General features: G+C 46.6%; 2 protein-coding genes across 2 annotated transcripts in view; one reads left to right on the top strand and one right to left on the bottom strand.

The window, feature by feature from the left end:
* Window positions 1-6,761: 6,761 nt before the first annotated feature.
* Window positions 6,762-17,431, bottom strand: part of LOC310757140 (H-2 class II histocompatibility antigen, E-S beta chain-like) — a gene marked incomplete at its 5' end in the record, with an annotated part of 28,703 nt that continues 18,033 nt past the window's right edge. Inside the window, 4 exons of the mRNA XM_083602341.1 lie at window positions 6,762-6,917; window positions 7,579-7,689; window positions 7,830-8,111; window positions 14,234-14,500. Coding sequence (XP_083458467.1) covers window positions 6,904-6,917; window positions 7,579-7,689; window positions 7,830-8,111; window positions 14,234-14,500 — 674 coding nt within the window. The 3' untranslated portion in view covers window positions 6,762-6,903. The remainder of the gene's footprint in view (window positions 6,918-7,578; window positions 7,690-7,829; window positions 8,112-14,233; window positions 14,501-17,431) is intronic.
* On the top strand, window positions 11,541-14,206 carry LOC310758057 (tigger transposable element-derived protein 1-like; the record flags this gene model as incomplete). The annotated part of the gene is made up of 3 exons (XM_083603995.1): window positions 11,541-11,548; window positions 11,713-12,924; window positions 14,178-14,206. The coding sequence occupies exons 2-3, from the start codon at window positions 11,730-11,732 to the stop codon at window positions 14,204-14,206; spliced, it is 1,224 nt and encodes a 407-aa protein (XP_083460121.1). The 5' UTR covers window positions 11,541-11,548; window positions 11,713-11,729.

The following is a 17,431-nucleotide window of genomic DNA, read 5'->3' as shown; positions in this document are numbered from 1 at the left end:
CCTCCTTTCCCCCCTCCCCATGAGTCACTTCCAGGAGACAAAGGGGAGTTTGCAGTTTCCTGCCCCCAGAGGGAAGATCTGATCATTGTCCTTTGTTTCAGTCCATGCTGAATCCACTCCCATATGCAAGTTCTTTGTGATCTTGATTGTCTTCTGTCTGGGATCATCAGGGTTGGCATAGCAACTGGGCAGGGCTCCTGTGGATGTGCTGAGACGGTGAAGGGATTATGGCTGACCAGGACCAAGGCACCCCCCTTTGATAGTTCTTGTCATATGGAGTAAAATAAAATGGAACAGTGCAAATCCGATGTATGGTTGATTTTCCATGAATTTATAACAGAAATGTGGCGAATGTAGTGTGTGAGTGTGTGTGTGTGTGTGAAGTTTGTACAAACAGAATGATTGGGGTGGGGGGGTTCCTGCTACAGTTCCCCCCTTCGGAGATAAGATTGCAAAGGTGGCTACTTTGCAATCCTTTTCTCCGCACAATTTAAGGTGGTAATTATTAACCTGCTATTCTCCGTCCCAGATGCGTGTCTCCATGTGTACCTGAAAGGGACTCGGATGTCATGCTTCTTAAGGACATTTGCATAGAAATATAATGGTGTAACAGCGCACATAATTAGACTTAGGATATCACGTAAAATTAATATTTTGTTGTTCAGTTACTTGTGGCACTCTAGTACCTTGGAAGAAATATTTTCTCAATAGTGGCGTATGCTTTACATTTAGCAGGAAGGTCCACTAATGACTGAAAAATGCAGTTTGCTTTGTCCCCCGCCATTTTTGTGTTCTCAGGTGTCAAGGTAGCTCTTCTGTGGTCTCACACCGGCCTGGTGTCACAGTAGTGGCAATCCCTGGTGAATCCACTTAGGGCTTTCATATTAACCATGTTGCCTGGCACTCACCCCAGCTGGCACAGGTTTGGGCACGTCATGAGGGAAATGTCCTTGCCTTGGCCATTCTATGGGATTTTATTATTATAGGCTCTGGTCTTGCAGTCATGGGAAGTTGCTCACTTGCACTTTAAGGACCAAAAAGCTAATTGCAGCCTGGATACACTTGCCCAATTCAAAATGAGTCCAATTTGAATTTATCTTGCCCCATGGTTCCCAACTTCTCAAACCAATCTGTTAAAGGGCATTTGTCCAAATAAGTCAATTTAACTCTATAAGGGATTATTCCTGCTAAACCAAAGCATATGCACTTTCATGTATCTTATCAGCTTCTCTTTGGTTAAGCGAGTTTTTGGCACATTTTAAAATGGGTAGGGAAGTTGGCAGAGTGCCAGGTGAAACAACTAAATGTGGTTATAAATTTATCTAGTTCTAAACATTGGACTACATAATAGCCTGGTCTGTTAAAAAGCATAAAATGTATGAGAATCCTCCACTGGGTTGTAAGGAATAAGACATTAAACATAAAAACAATTACACACAAAAATAGCCCCCCCTTCCCATTTGTGGAAATAACACACTTGTCAGACACATTTCAACATTCCTACATAATAACACATAATACAAAACAAACTAATTAAGTATCAGTTGCATATCTTGAGACAATTGTGATATTTTATGTATGTATCTTTAGAATCCTGGAGCACAGTCTTGAGGTTCAAAAGTGAGAAGATGTCCTTAGAATTCTACTCCACCCCCCTTTGTCAGCCCCACTTCCCCTTTGAAAGGATTTGCTGTGGCCACTTTGAAAACTTTGGTGTCTGTTGTTGTTGCTGCAGGTAATAGTCTTGTGGTGGCGAAGCTTTTCATTGGATCTGTAGTAACACATCTGTAGAAGTGATATCCTGTAAGGGGCAGGACTTAAAGACAGAGTTAGAAGGGGCAAAAAGGCAAAAAAGGATGTCCTTCAATTTACGTGGGAAGCTGCAAATAATAAAAATCTTAGCGGATTAAGCATTTTATTCATTCCAATATTATTATCACATTTCCATATAATTACTGTTATTATCTGCCAAGTTTGTTTGCTTTCCTTCACTTAGTTTGGCTGTGGAAGAAACGAAGGGACAAAACCTTTGTTAATTTGAACACAATTGGCAAGTTGTTAAACTTTTTGCTTATGTGGGTCCGAGTTCACGTATCCTGTTTTAAAGGGGGAAACAAAATTTTTCTTTCTTTCTTTGAAAATCTCAGTCAGGAATGCTGTTCCTATAATGCACACAAAGCCTGTTGTAAAAGTTAAATCCCGTGGGGGGGGGGGACTAGTCAAGAGTGGAACTCACAGTGGGAGCGTTTTGATGTTTACCTGTGAAAAGAATTTGGCATGTTAAGATTTGGAACCTGGAAAGCTCTTGACTTTTGATGGGCTAGGTTTTTGGGTTTTTTTTTTTTGTTTGTTTTTTTTTAACCCTTTTGTCTTCCGTAGCCCCTGGAGCAAAAGACACATTAAGGGGGATTTCCCTCAATGGTTCCAAGTTTTACATAAGGGAATTTGGATAAGTTTCTCCCTGCAGCCCAAGCTCTCGAAACCTCCTCTTCCCCCTTACAGTTCCCCCCTTCTTCCTCTCTCTCTCTTTTGTGCTTTTTTTTTTTTTTTTTAAAAGGTGATCTAGCCTCTGTGCATGTACAGAGTTCATGTCTCAGTAAACCTTTTATACTATTGAAAATGTTGAATCTTTTGGCTAAATTACCATTTGAAGAAGGGAAGGTGAGGGTAAGGAGTAGATTTTAAAATAGGGTTAGATTTTAAAACAAAAAAGAGAAACTCAGCAATTCAAGTATTCACCAAAGCTAGCAATTGTAGCCCAAGCAAAGGGACTGCTTCCTTTATGTACAGGAAAGGGCTAATATCCCTCTGGCCATTCGCGGAACAATGCCACGCCCTTATATATGGGGGAAAATGGCCAGAGAGTCAAAATTCATAGGTTATATTTTTTTTTTAATATTCTCAGTCATTTCAGCCTTACCATTTGCAGACAATATATATATATATATATATATATATATATATATATTTCTGCCCTTTATTTACAGGATTGGTCAAGGCGCATATGTATTTTTATGTGCTTAAACTTTGAATTGACTTTGAAGTCTGATTTTTAAATAGTAGACAAAATGATAAACACTTTAATCACTCAAATGCTTGATATTACCAGTTGTGCTTCAAAACCATCAAGGCTTCACCTCTCACCTTTTAAAACTAAAGAGCAAAGCTAGGCTGAATTTCAACTACATCACCACACCAGAATTTAAGAATTACCCTCCAATGCTTGCAGACACATGTCCCTTCCACACAGCCACAAATTGGGAGAGTTGAAAGAGACCCTGGGGTCATCTAGTCCAACCCTCCAAAATATAGGGTTCACAGCAAGATTTGTACTATCAAAGAGACATACCCATTTAAGTACAGATTTACAACTGAGAAAGGAAACATCTATGCTCCTATCATGTACTAATGAAGAGGAAAATAAAAGTACCCAACTTTACACAGAACCCTTTTAGCAGATCTTGAGATAGTTTGAGGGAGTTTACTTCCTTAGACTAAAGAATGCAAGTTCCTAGTGAAATGATATTTAAAGGAAGATTGAAGTGAACAGTTTTTTTTTTCTGAACTTGCAGAGGAATAGTAAGCCTAATTTTGATTTTTTTTTTTTTTTAAATAACCACACATAGGAAAGTGAGATGCAGGGTACCTTAGGAAAGATTGCTCCCCCCCTCTTTGCAGTTTCCTTTAAAGGAAGCTTACTCGGGAGTAAATTTACCTGGCACAGAAGTAAGAAGGGAGAAAAAAAGAGACAGAATGAAACAAGGGGGGGGCATTTTCTGAGGAAAGAGGCCAGGAAGTCTTATAGAGACTGATATCAGGAGCCTTACAATAACTCTTCTGTCCAACCAAATCAAAGTTAAAACTGGACTCACATATTTTTCTTAGAAGGAACACCATACTTTCATAGGCATATGCTTGATGAAATACATACACTGCATTTTAGCTTGAGAGAGCAATTGTGCTCAACTAGGCTTTTGCAGCAGAAACATTAGGTTAACTTCACATTCCAAAATAGACTGGAACACAGGTGTACTCACAAACTCAAAAGTTACAACAAAACATCATTTACCATTAGACTTAAAATCACCCTCCTCACTTAAACTAGAGGAAGGAGGTGGGGTAATCCTCCTTCCAGAACACAAGTAGCATGTATACAGGATTTTACCACTTGGGAGGAAAACTCTCTTTTAGAGCTTCTCTCAAAGAACAAACATTTGCATACTTCATTCTCCATTTTGTCTTGTTTCAGGTTGACAAGGCCCAACATGGCTTCCTTAGATTTAAAATTTTGAAGCAAGCTTGCTATTTTAAAAACTATGTGCATTTAAGAACAGTCTGTGGATGCCGAAGCCAATGTAAACACAAACCCTTTAAATATTTCTAAATCTTTGAGTACATCTCTTATTCATTTTTTTTTTTTAAAGAAACTAAGTTCTCTAATGTGTGGGCTCTCAGGCTGGGCTGTTATTATATCTACTGCCTTCTGAGCACCATTAAGTTTACGGTTTCATGTTTAGTTTTAGGTTATAGTTTAACAACACAAATTTGATATGTTCAGCTCTCCCTAAGGGTTCACACCCTGATTGTGTTGAAGGATCCCTGAGGTGGCCCAGGTGGTGGGCCTAAGCTACCCACTAAAAGTTACAACGGTCTCGTACTTTGTACTTGAAAGACCATTTTGCCCCTTTATTTTATTTTTATTTTTCCAACTGGAGATGACAAGCTGGAGGGGCGTATTAGAATCCTCTCTGGGGCAAAAAGGCTTCATGGAAGCTTTGTTGCCAGGAGGAGTCCAGCTAGGGTGTTTTAGTGAGCTCCCATTTCCCTCTAGTATAAAGGACAGAAAAGGACAGAAAGAATGGACACACAAGGGGGAAGACAAAGAGGGGGGAAAGGGTAGAAAGAAGAAAATAGTATTCTTTCAGTATTTAAGGTACCTTTGATTATCTCTTTAACTCAATTCCTGCCTATCAACGAACCGCAAATAACTTATCATCTATAAAACCTCAAACATCAGCCTTAAAACCACGGGTCTCTCTCTCTACCCGCTACACAACCACGGATCCTGAAATTCTGCCTCAGTACTGCTTACACAACTAGTCCTAGTGTGGGGCCCCAATTCCCCCTCTACCACCCACGACAGCCTCCTGCCTAGCCTTTGAGACTAAGTTCGGACCCCTACTGAACGCCTGCGCAATGCCGTGCCAGATCGGGGTCCGAGAAAACACCCAAGGTTTGAAAGGAAGCAAATGACCTTGCGTTAAAATACTTTTGAAAAGACGCCTCTGGACGACTCCGAGAGAGGGACGTCAGAGAAAACAGTAAAGAGCCACGCTTTCCCGGACTCAATTCCAAGACGGAAAACGGGGGAGAAAAGGGGACAGAATAAGACGTCCCTGGACGACTCCGAGAGGTAACGCCGGAAAACAGTAAAAGTACCACAATTTCCCGGCCACGTTCCGAAAAAGAAATTGGGGGAGAAAAGGGAAAGTTTTAGAAGTACCCGGACGACTCCGAGGGGTAATCGTCTGACAGTAAAGTTCCGCGATCTCCCTGGCCACACTCCGAGGGGGAAAATCGGGGGAGAAAAGGGGAGAGTTTAAGACGTACCCGGACGACTCCGAGGGGTAATCGTCAGAAATGAAAGAAGGAAAGTCTGGCTGTCGTGGGGACGCTGCTTCTTCCACCCCCCTCCCAATGTATTTACTTCAAACCATACTCACGTTCGAAGATGTCCCCCGCAGATCCCGGGATCCTTTCCCTTTAGCCGGCTTGACCTTGCCTTTGCTCCCCCTGGCTGGGCTTTTGGTGACGATTGATTACCGCCCACAAAGAGGAGGCAGGGAGAGGAAGAAGGATCCCTGGGCTAAGGTTGCCCAGTGGCGCCCGATCCCCTCTATCTCCCTCCTCACCTTCGCAGGAGAACCAAGGGTCCCTTCGTGGTCGCCAAACTGTTGCCGGAAATATCCGAGGGCTCCCTTGGACAAAAAGTAAAGACACCAACCAGGATAACTTGGAGCAAAACAGCAGCCTGTAGGCTTGGCCTTTATTGAACTGTTGCAACAGGGTGTTCCCCTCACTTGCAAGAGAGAGGAAAGACCCAGAAAAATAGTGTGCAAGGTCTTATAAAACTTTTTGAAATTCCCCTCCTCTAGGTCAAGCCCACCCCCAGAAACATCATGCATACATTACAGAAAGGAGGGGTTGAGGGAGGAGTTGGTGGTAACCTGAGTGTCTTGCCACCTGGCTAGTTCCTCCTTTCCCCCCTCCCCATGAGTCACTTCCAGGAGACAAAGGGGAGTTTGCAGTTTCCTGCCCCCAGAGGGAAGATCTGATCATTGTCCTTTGTTTCAGTCCATGCTGAATCCACTCCCATATGCAAGTTCTTTGTGATCTTGATTGTCTTCTGTCTGGGATCATCAGGGTTGGCATAGCAACTGGGCAGGGCTCCTGTGGATGTGCTGAGACGGTGAAGGGATTATGGCTGACCAGGACCAAGGCACCCCCCTTTGATAGTTCTTGTCATATGGAGTAAAATAAAATGGAACAGTGCAAATCCGATGTATGGTTGATTTTCCATGAATTTATAACAGAAATGTGGCGAATGTAGTGTGTGAGTGTGTGTGTGTGTGTGAAGTTTGTACAAACAGAATGATTGGGGGGGGGGTTCCTGCTACACCATAACTTGCAATCAACAAGCGGAAAGGGAAAGACAAAACAAAACTTTCCCCAAATGACAAGCAAGCAACAGAGGTGGGGGAGGGGTGGACACTGTCGTTCTTGATCTGTGACTCCTTCCATCCACCTTCCAAGGAGGTTTCCACCTCTGAGCATGGACAGAGGGCAACTGGCAGGAAGAACAGAGCTTCTCCACATCCCAGGATCCTGATGGAGCAGCGAAGTCTAACTGATGAGTCCTGCAGGCAGAGGAGAGAGAGACAAGCCCATCACTGTCAAGATAACACACTCCAGGCACAGCTAGGACCTTTCCCCTTCTCATTCTGTCCTAAGGAGTATGAGGGGTGAAAGAAGAGTCTTTGTAGGAAATAAATATTCCTTCCCGATACAGAAAGGACCCTGGGGAACATCTTGCCAACTAATCTCTTTCCCATTACCCAATGCCCCCACCCCACAAACCCTCCCAAATTCCTTCAGCTGCCTCTTTTGGGGCTCTGCATTGCCCAGTTGTTGATTTATTTCAGACACACAAACAGTGAAAATACCCAAGGAAGATGACTTCTGACTGTCAGTGTCTCAGAGCATTTGACTTACCGCTGGGACCAGGAAGCTGCAAAACATCTGTGTCCTTACTCTGCTCAAAGGCTTCAGAGCCAGAGATGCTTTTGAATTTCTCCCTCATATCTTGAACAGGAGGTTTAGGTGTTAATCTACAGATTTAAACCTCAGACCATCTCCATAAGAGCTGAGGCTCCATTTGAGACACCAAGAGGGACCTCCTAGGAGTGGAGAAGGAACAGAACCCTCCCCAGAGCCTCTGCCTAAGAAGAGGAGGGGAGCCTGGAGCCCAGTCCAGCCCCACACCCAACCCTCCCTCTCCCCCTGGCACCCCATCCTCACCTTTCTTGTTCTTCAGGTAAAGGGCGAGTCCAGTGGCCCCAAAGACCAGCCCCAGCACAATCCCCACAATCCCCGTCCACATCTTGCTCCTGGCAGAGTCCGACTGTGGCTCTGAAGAAAGAAAAAGCCATGAGTTAGGAAAGGCAGGCCTGGGATCAGCCCCCTGAGGGGGGAGCAACCCACCCAGCCCCCCAGGAATGCCCCACACTTCCTTGGGCAGGAGATGGGTCAGGGCTGGCAAGGCATCCTACCCCATTTCACCGTGACGGGGCCTTCGAAGCTGGCGTGCTCCACCTGGCAGGTGTAGACGTCTCCACGTTCTGGCTTTGTCTCCAGCATCACCTCAATATGGAAGGTCCAGTCCCCGTTCCGGATGAGGTCCGTGGTCCACACTTTGGGCTCCTCCTTCCCGTTCCTGAACCACTTGATCTCGATCCCCGCAGGGAAGAAGTGGTTCACGGTGCAAATCAGCAGAGTGTTGTGTGGTGAAGATTCAACGTTGTCTGTGGGGGTGATCTTCACCTTGGGCTGGACTGTGGGAGGGAGGCAAGGGAGATGTGGAAGGGAGGTCAGAGATTTAGGCAGGGAGGGACCTGGAGGCTTCAAGGGAGGGAGGAGAGGCCATAGTTAACAGGGGAGGGGGCTAGCCAGGGTGAAGCCTCTAGAGGGGCGCAACTGAGGCTCCCATCTTGCAGGGGGGGCCCTTTCTCTGACCACAGCCCCCCCCCCCCGGTGGCTCCAGAGTCTAAAAGCATCTGCTGAGTGATGCTAATCTGCAAGGGGAAACAGGGAAACCTAGAAAAGGATCTCCCATTCCCTTTCCCCATCTCTGTTTTTGGAACTGAGTGCAAAAGAGAAATCCTGGAGAAGGTTGCTCTCCAAGCAAAGTTGAAAAGGGAAAGTCTTATTTTTCTTTCTGCTTCTTTTGCTTCCCTTAAAGTCTCAGAGATGAATTTGAAGTGGTGAAGGAATCAGAACATCTCATCGTGCCCTTTTGGGAACAGAAGCCCTTTGGAGTATTGCTTGCTTGTGTGTGTGTGTGTGTGTGTGTGTGTGTGTGTGTATTTGGAAGACAACATACATGTTTACACCACATGAATACATAAAGAGGGCACGGCTGCCTACAATCAGCTACAAAAACGGAGTCTTCTTTATACTGACAATAAAATACCTGCAATGAAAGAAACGTGATGGGAAAAAAATACCTGCAATGAAAGAAACTCCACCACACTCCTTGGCAGCAAATTCCACTGTCGAACAGCTCTTACTGTCAGGAAGTTCTACCTAAACATTAGGAAGAACTTCCTGACAGTAAGAGCTGTTCGACAGTGGGATTTGCTGCCAAGGAGTGTGGTGGAGTCTCCTTCTTTGGAGGTCTTTAAGCAGAGGCTTGACAACCATATGTCAGGAGTGCTCTGATGGTGTTTCCTGCTTGGCAGGGGGTTGGACTCGATGGCCCTTGTGGTCTATTCCAACTCTATGATTCTATGAGTCTATGATTCTATGTGATGCTGACATACGCAGCACTTTGTATTTATCCCTTCCTGTAATTTGGGAGGAAAATGTAGCCAATTCACTTTAAATTCTTTCATTGCAATGGTTCAGCAGCCAGCAATTTTTGAAGGAATCTTGTGGATTATTTATTCTTTTATTTTATTCTTTAGAGCCTTAAACTGCCTTTACTACTCAGAAGTCCCATTGAATTCAATGGAGCTTACTCCGAGATAACTGTGTAAAGATTCTGCAGTCTTATACTGCAATCTTCAGCATTTTTAGTCAGGAGTATACCACTGAGTTCAGTAGGACTTACTCTCTGGTATGTGCCTGATTGTTATCACTGCCAACCTAGCAGTTCGAAAGCACATCAAAGTGCAAGTAGATAAATAGGTACCGCTCCGGCAGGAAGGTAAACGGCGTTTCCATGCGCTGCTCTGGTTCACCAGAAGCGGCTTAATCATGCTGGCCACATGACCCGGAAGCTGTACACCGGCTCCCTCGGCCAATAAAGCGAGATGAGCGCCACAACCCCAGAGTCGGCCATGACTGGACCTAATGGTCAGGGGTCCCTTTACCTTTACTTATGTGCCTGATCACTATCACAGTTTCTATTATTTTATTATTGTTGTTGTTGTTATTTACAGTCATGATATTCCTTAGGATTCCTCAAATGATCTACTACTCTCTGAGGAGATCTACTTAAGGGTGAATGAAAGCCAGATACACACACAGACAATTTTACTATTTTGAGAGACTATCTCTTCTCCAGCCCTTTTCATGTCCTTTATGAACAAATGTGTCAAGTTTTGTGTGTGTATGCAAATGCACATGGGGTGTGTGTGACAAAACTGGGTCTTTGCCTGGGTGACAGGAAGCCTAGTTTGGGCTCCCCCGGGACAGTCAGTCGATCCTACACTCCCAGCCCCCAACTTCCCACTCCCACCAGTGGGATCTCTGAACCCCCCAATCTCCCCAAAGTCAGCCCAGTTTCCCCAGGGGTCAGGCTGGGCATTCCTCAAACAGGGAACTGCTCCTCCCTGGGGGTCCTGGGATGCCCCTCCCCTTCCCAGGGCACTTTCCATCCTTCTGTCTCATTTCCCAGTCCTGGGAATCTCAGGAGTTTGTCCTTCCTTTTTTCCTAGAAAACAGGATGATCTTCAGAATTCACTATACTTACAGTACAATGGTCTACTCAGTGTTTCCCAAACTGGGGTTGCCAACTCTTTCTGTGCTTTTACAGTGGTGCCCCGCAAGACGAATGCCTCGCAAGACGAAAAACTCGCTAGACGAAAGGGTTTTTCGTTTTTTGAGTTGCTTCGCAAGACGAATTTCCCTATGGGCTTGCTTCGCAAGACGAAAACGTCTTGCAAGTTTGTTTCCTTTATCTTAAAGGAGTGGCTGGGGGAACAGTTGGGGAGGGGTTTGCAAGAATCTGGAAGCTTGTGTGGCTTTTTTCTGCATTTTTATGGTTTTCTGTGACCATTGGGCCACTCTGCTGTTTTTTAAAAAAAATTCTGGGTTTGGATTTCTGTGTGGTGGGTGGCTGGGGGAACAGTTGGGGAGGGGTTTGCAAGAATCTGGAAGCTTGTGTGGTTTTTTCTGCATTTTTATGATTTTTCTGTGACCATTGGGCCACTCTGCTGTTTTTTAAAAAAAATTCTGGATTTGAATTTCTGTGTGTTGGGTGGCTGGGGGAACAGTTGGGGAGGGGTTTGCAAGAATCTGGAAGCTTGTGTGGTTTTTTCTGCATTTTTATGATTTTCTGTGACCATTGGGCCACTCTGCTGTTTTTTTAAAAAAAATCTGGATTTGAATTTCTGTGTGCTGGGTGGCTGGGGGAACAGTTGGGGAGGGGTTTGCAAGAATCTGGAAGCTTGTGTGGTTTTTTCTGCATTTTTATGATTTTTCTGTGACCATTGGGCCACTCTGCTGTTTTTTAAAAAAAATTCTGGATTTGAATTTCTGTGTGTTGGGTGGCTGGGGGAACAGTTGGGGAGGGGTTTGCAAGAATCTGGAAGCTTGTGTGTTTTTTTCTGCATTTTTATGATTTTCTGTGACCATTGGGCCACTCTGCTGTTTTTTTTAAAAAAATCTGGATTTGAATTTCTGTGTGCTGGGTGGCTGGGGGAACAGTTGGGGAGGGGTTTGCAAGAATCTGGAAGCTTGTGTGGTTTTTTCTGCATTTTTATGATTTTCTGTGACCATTGGGCCACTCTGCTGTTTTTTAAAAAAAATTCTGGGTTTGAATTTCTGTGTGCTGGGTGGCTGGGGGAACAGTTGGGGAGGGGTTTGCAACAGTTGAGGAGGGGCTGGGGGAACAGTTGGGGAGGGGTTTGCAACAGTTGGGGAGGGGCTGGGGGAACAGTTGGGGAGGGGTTTGCAACAGTTGGGGAGGGGCTGGGGGAACAGTTGAGGTTTTTGAAGACTTTGGTGATTTTTGAAGCTTTTCCAAAACTTCTTTTGCAGCCATTCGGTAAGTTAAACTTTTACAACTTTTTGGGGGGGTTTGGATTTTGGGTTGGGGTGTTTGGAATTCAAGGACTTGGTTCTGGGTTTGAATTTCTGTGTGGTGGGTGGCTGGGTGCTTTTGAATTTTTTGGATGTGAAGCACTGATTTGGGGGGGGGGGGTTGCGAAGGTAGGAGCTGTGCTGCCATGGGGCCCAAGAAGACTGCTGCTGCAGAGGCCGGCGAGAGGAAGAAGGAGAAGGTTACGCTGGAAATGAAGAAGGAGATCATCCAGAAGCACGACGGTGGAATGCGTGTGACAGACCTCGCCAGGGAGTACGGGAGGAATCCATCGACCATCGGGACCATCCTGAAGATGAGGGAGAAGATCCTTGCGACTGATGCAGCCAAGGGAGTCACCAGGATCGTGAAGAACTGCCCAGCTGTTCTGGAGGAGGTGGAGAAGTTGCTGCTCATCTGGTTAGAAGAGAAGCAGCGTGCAGGGGACACAGTGACTGAGGCCGTCATTTGTGAGAAGGCCAAGGCCTTGCACGCTGACCTCGTCCGGGAACAGCCAGGAACCTCAGGCGAGCCAGAAGTCTTCAAGGCAAGCAGAGGCTGGTTTGACCGGTTCAAGACGAGATCTGGAATCCATAGCGCGGTCAGGCATGGAGAGGCTGCCAGTTCTGATGTTTCTGCGGCTGAAGACTTTGCAGCGGAGTTCCTGGAGGTTGTGAAGACGGAGGGCTACGTTCCACAGCAGGTCTTCAACTGCGACGAGACCGGGCTGTTTTGGAAGAGGATGCCCAAAAGGACTTTCATCACACAGGAGGAGGCCAAGTTGCCTGGCCACAAGCCCATGAAGGACCGTCTGACCCTGCTCTTCTGTGCCAACGCAAGCGGCGACCTGAAGATCAAGCCCCTGCTGGTGTACCACTCGGAGAACCCACGGACCTTCAAGAAACACAAGGTCGACAAGGAGCAGCTGAGCGTCATGTGGCAATCCAACAGTAAGGCTTGGGTCACACATGTGCTGTTTGTGGACTGGGTCAATCTTGCTTTTGGCCCTGCTGTCAAACAGTACCTGCTGGACAACGACCTGCCGCTGAAGGCTTTGCTTCTGATAGACAATGCTCCTGCTCATCCTAAAGGCCTTGAGGAGGACTTGCTGGAGGAGTTCAGCTTCATCAGCATCATGTTCCTGCCGCCTAACACCACGCCAGTGCTCCAGCCGATGGATCAGCAGGTCATCGCCAATTTCAAAAAACTCTACACCAAGGAGCTTTTCAGGCGATGCTTCGAGGTGACTGATTGCACCACCATCACCCTGCGGGAATTCTGGAAGGACCACTTAGACATCGTCAACTGCTTGAAGATGATCACCGGGGCCTGGGACGGGATCAGCCAGAGAAATTTGAATTGCGCTTGGCGCAGCCTGTGGCCGGACTGTGTGGCCCCAAGTGACTCTGATGCACCAGAGTCAACAGTGGTGCAGGACATTGTTGCCTTGGGGAGGACCATGGGCCTGGAGGTCACAGAGGAGGACATCAGCGAGCTGGTGGAGGAGTACGACCACGAGCTGACCACCCAGGAGCTGGTCGAACTGCAGGCAGAGGCTGCACAGGAGCAGGCCTCGCTGGAAGAGGAGGAAGCAACTGAGGAACAGCTGTCCTCCAAAGAACTGAGGGACATTTGCCTGAAGTGGAAGGATGTGCAGGCTTTTGCACAGCGGCACCACCCTGACAAGCACGTGGCACATGACCTTGTGAACACTTTTGATACGAGGGTCATGTCGCCTTTCAGGGAGGTGCTGAAAAGGCGGATGAAGCAGCAGACCATGGACAGGTTCTTCAGCAAGAAGCAAAGAGTGGAAGAGTAACCTTCTTCGAGTTGTCCCCCAGAGTCTTAGAAAATGTACTGTACACTTTGTTGATTTTTAAATGTTTTTCTGTCATGTTTAGAAACTTAATTTATTGTTCCTTCAGTTTTTGAAATGCTCTTTACAGTATGTGTGACTTTAAAGAGCACTTAATAAACTCTTGTTGTACCAAATTTGGCTTTGTTTGGACTTTTTTTGACCATAGGAACGCATTAATTGAATTTCAATGCATTCCTATGGGATTTCGTGCTTCGCAAGACGAAAAATTCGCTAGACGAAAAAACTCGTGGAACGAATTAATTTCGTCTTGCGAGGCACCACTGTAATTCTGTTGGGAGACACCCAGAGTGGCTGGGGAAACCCAGCTAGATGGATGGGGTATTATTATTATTATTATTATTATTATTATTATTAATAATAATAATAATAATAATAATAATAAATCATTACTTCTATTATTTTTATTGTTGTTTGTTGTTATTTATTATTGTTGTTGTTGTTGATGTTGTTGTTGTTGTAAATACTGCAATTTTGTGTTGCAAACCTCCATGAGACTTACAGGTATAGGGCCGGATGCGAATTTAATTAATAATAAATAAATAAACTAAGGCAGACACCCTCCAGATTGCAATACACGAAATGGTTTGTGATGCTTCCGGGGACACAGAAACTCTGTCAGGAGTTGGGCATCAGGAGAGGCCCCTTTATCTCTCTGAAAAGAGGGAGGGCGGGGAGGGGAGAAAGTCCTGTGTCCACCCCACGCGCCCCCCCATTTAGGGTTCTTCCGGGGGGCCCGTTTCCCATGATGCGCACCCCCCCGATTCTGGACTCACCGCGCCGGGCCTGGGAGAAGGGATCGAAGATCTCGTAGTTGAGCCGGCAGGCATCCACGTTGGACATCATACCCCGCAGGGCGTCCTTGTCCTGGTTCCATATCTTGACTTGGGACTCCGCCAGTTCAGCCACCGCCATGAACTTCTCTCGGTCGCTGTCGAAGTAGAAGAGCTCCTGCCGGTCAAAGAAGTCCCTTTGTAGGAAGTGGACACGCTGCTTCCCGTTGGAGAAGTGGCACTCGCCCTTCTTCTGGAACAGGAAATGCTCTGCGGGGGAGGGAGAATGAAATGGGGGGGTGGAGACTTCCGATTCCCTTAAGGGCGCAGCTCCCACTATAGCGGAGAGTTGCCCCCGTCAGGCAGGAGAGATGGTCTGTCTCTCCCATTCGCTCTCTCATGTCACATGATCCCAGGCGGGGGGTGTCATGGGTGAGGGGCAGTTGCTCCCCCCACCACAAAATCAATAAACATCAATAAAATACATTGTACCAATGGGGTTGCTGTTGGCAAGCCAGCAGGGCCGGATGTCGAAGCTCTTCTTTGCAGCCCACCGTCTGTACGAAATACTCTGCCAGACCTTGTTGCTTGTAGCGAGTCTATCTTGTCTTTCCCATCTGCCATAACCCTCAAGATAAAAGTCAAGGTCAGTCATGTACTCAGAGTCGGAGTTTGTTTTGAAATGGAAAATTCCCTTGGCCCAGCTGCTGTTGTAGCAATTTCAAAGTTCCTCTAGGGAGACACAGTAGCAGCAACAGTCAAAATTATCTTAAAGTAACCAACTTTTCCCTTTCGCCCCCCAGTCTCAAAAGGACAACAGTTTCTATCTCAATTATTTCCTGATACTTTGAAATCAGGAGAAGCCAGTCAGTAATATTGTTTCTTGATTGTAACTTCAGACGCAGAGTTAACTGTCAAAAGAAAAGATACTTTCAGCAACAGCACGTTTCTCAATACGGCATTTTTTCTGTTCACTGGGAGCCCGTTTCAGGGATTAGATCAGTGGATTTTAGCTCCTCTTGCTCTTTCTTTTTGCAGGGAAATACAGTTCAAATCCTTTCCCCCCTCCTCCCCTGCAATCAAGGGGGGGAAATCGCTTATTTGATGTCCGATTTATAAGCCTTAGGAACGTCCTTTGAGGTTTCCGCTTACAAGTTCATTGCTTTACTCCATTTACAAGAACGGAAGGCAGACTTCCTGTTTATGCCTCTCCGCATTCGGTGCCAAATAGTTTATACAGCTCCTTTAGTTCCGAAATTGACCTACTCATGGATCGTTGTTTTACAGCCAAATTTTCCAGGAAGAAGGCAGTGCTCTCCGGCAACGGCTATGCGGCTTCACTCCACGGAAGAAGCAGACGACTCACAGCACAGCACCACTTCCCCGCTCCGCTCCGGAGCCCTTAACCGGACTCCTTCGCCGATTGGGGGGGCGCAAAAGGTGCCCGCCGAGTCCGACGGTCAAATCTCATCACCGGACTTGCCTCAGGCTCCAGACATGCAAAGGAACTTCTATTGTACTTTTGGGTGGTGGGTACTTAAGACATATTTGTCTATGCTAATCTTATACCTGAGTCTTGCCCCGCCATGTCTGCTTATGCTAATCTTGTACCAAGGACTTGTCTGGACATGTTTGCCAAGGTTAACCCCTCCCCTTCAAACTGTATTCTGGGATGTGGTGGGAAAGTTTTAAAAGTCTTTGTCACCCCATCCTCGGGGTTCAAAATTTGCTCTTTGAACCTATTGCGCAATAAACTTTGGTCTACAGCTATTTGCTCCGGTTGGCTGGACTCCTTCCTTTATTCCGCAGGGACCCGCGGGCTCTGCCCAACGAGCTGGGTGACTGAGCAGCCTCACACCTAGATTTTTCCCTAACATTTGGCGCCTGAATGTGGGGCTCGCGGTTCTCCCTTTTTGCTGACCGGGGGCCCTGAAATCTTCAGCCGGCCACAGGCCCTTTTGCCTGGGAAGATCCTTTGGACCCCCGGCCATCCTCAGGGGCGGTAATCTGCTAGCCTCGAGGGACCCAGCCAGGGAGCAAAGGCAAGATCCAGCTGGCTTATCCATCAATCCTGGGATCGCAACGGAAGACACGTGAGTATAAGTATCCAGTGCACTGGTGGGAAAGGGCGTGGTAGTCTCCTGGCAACTGAATTCTCTGCCCTCTTGTCTATCGTTCTTTCTTGCCTTTCTCTTGGTCCGGTTAGTGAGAGAGACTGTGGACCGCCACTCAACCTGAAAGGGGGGTTCTGAGCTCTATCCCTTTATCTTAAATTCTCCAGCCAGCCGCACCAATGGAGAACCCGAAAGTAAGACGGAGAGAACCGGCTTAAAACCCACCTCACCGCAACGGGCATCTCGTTGAAAGCAAGGGGTTGGAGCTCTCTTTCCGAACTTCCCAAGTGCCCAGCAAGGGGGCCGGAAGGGGTCTTTCTTTCTATCACAAACCCCAGCCGCCCCAGTCGGAGCCTCGTAACACGTGTATCGTGCATGAGCCTGCTTCTGAAAGCAAGGGGGGTTTTCCAGTTCGAAAATCTATCCAGGGATAGCCTGATCTGGCACCGCACTGCGCGGGCGTCCAGTAGGGCCCCTTTTCCTAAGATTGTGACGATAGGTAGGAGGTTGCCAGGAGGGATGTTGGAAAACTAGCCCCCTCGGAGAGGCTGGCCTCTCTCCCTGCTCCTGGAGCTTGTTTACTGGTTGATCTACTCTGGCTGCCATCCCAGACAGTCCAGGCAGACCTTGATAGGTGACAGTTCCCAGCGTGGAAAATGCACACCCCCTTCTCCCCCTTCGCAGGGGAAAGAAGAATAGTCAGAAAGTCCTTCTACATTCTGTTTATTTCTGACATTACAGCACTACAAGAAAACATGTCCGATCACATCAGTCTCCTTCCAGTAAGTGGAAAAGACTTCCTTTACATACGCAACAGGAAGGTCTCATGTTACACACAGAACACAGCTTTGAGTAGCCTGTGGACTTCTGGGAAGATTCCTTCCCACAGCTAGTCACATCACATGATGTCAACAAGCTGGCTGTTTGCAGCTGCGTTGTTCTCATATCGTAACATCCTCCCCTATATGAATCAACGTTAGCTGCAAACAAAGCTTGATCCAGAGAAGAAAATAAACAGTTGTTATACATGTAACAATCCCCTGTTGTTTCAGTTCCACCTTTGTAACTACCCGCCACTGGTTTCACC

Source organism: Podarcis filfolensis (assembly GCF_964270895.1).
Source record: "Podarcis filfolensis genome assembly, chromosome: 2".
Taxonomy (NCBI): domain Eukaryota; kingdom Metazoa; phylum Chordata; class Lepidosauria; order Squamata; family Lacertidae; genus Podarcis; species Podarcis filfolensis.
The sequence above is the reverse complement of the archived record's forward strand: the minus strand, read 5'-3'. Positions and strand labels throughout refer to the sequence as shown.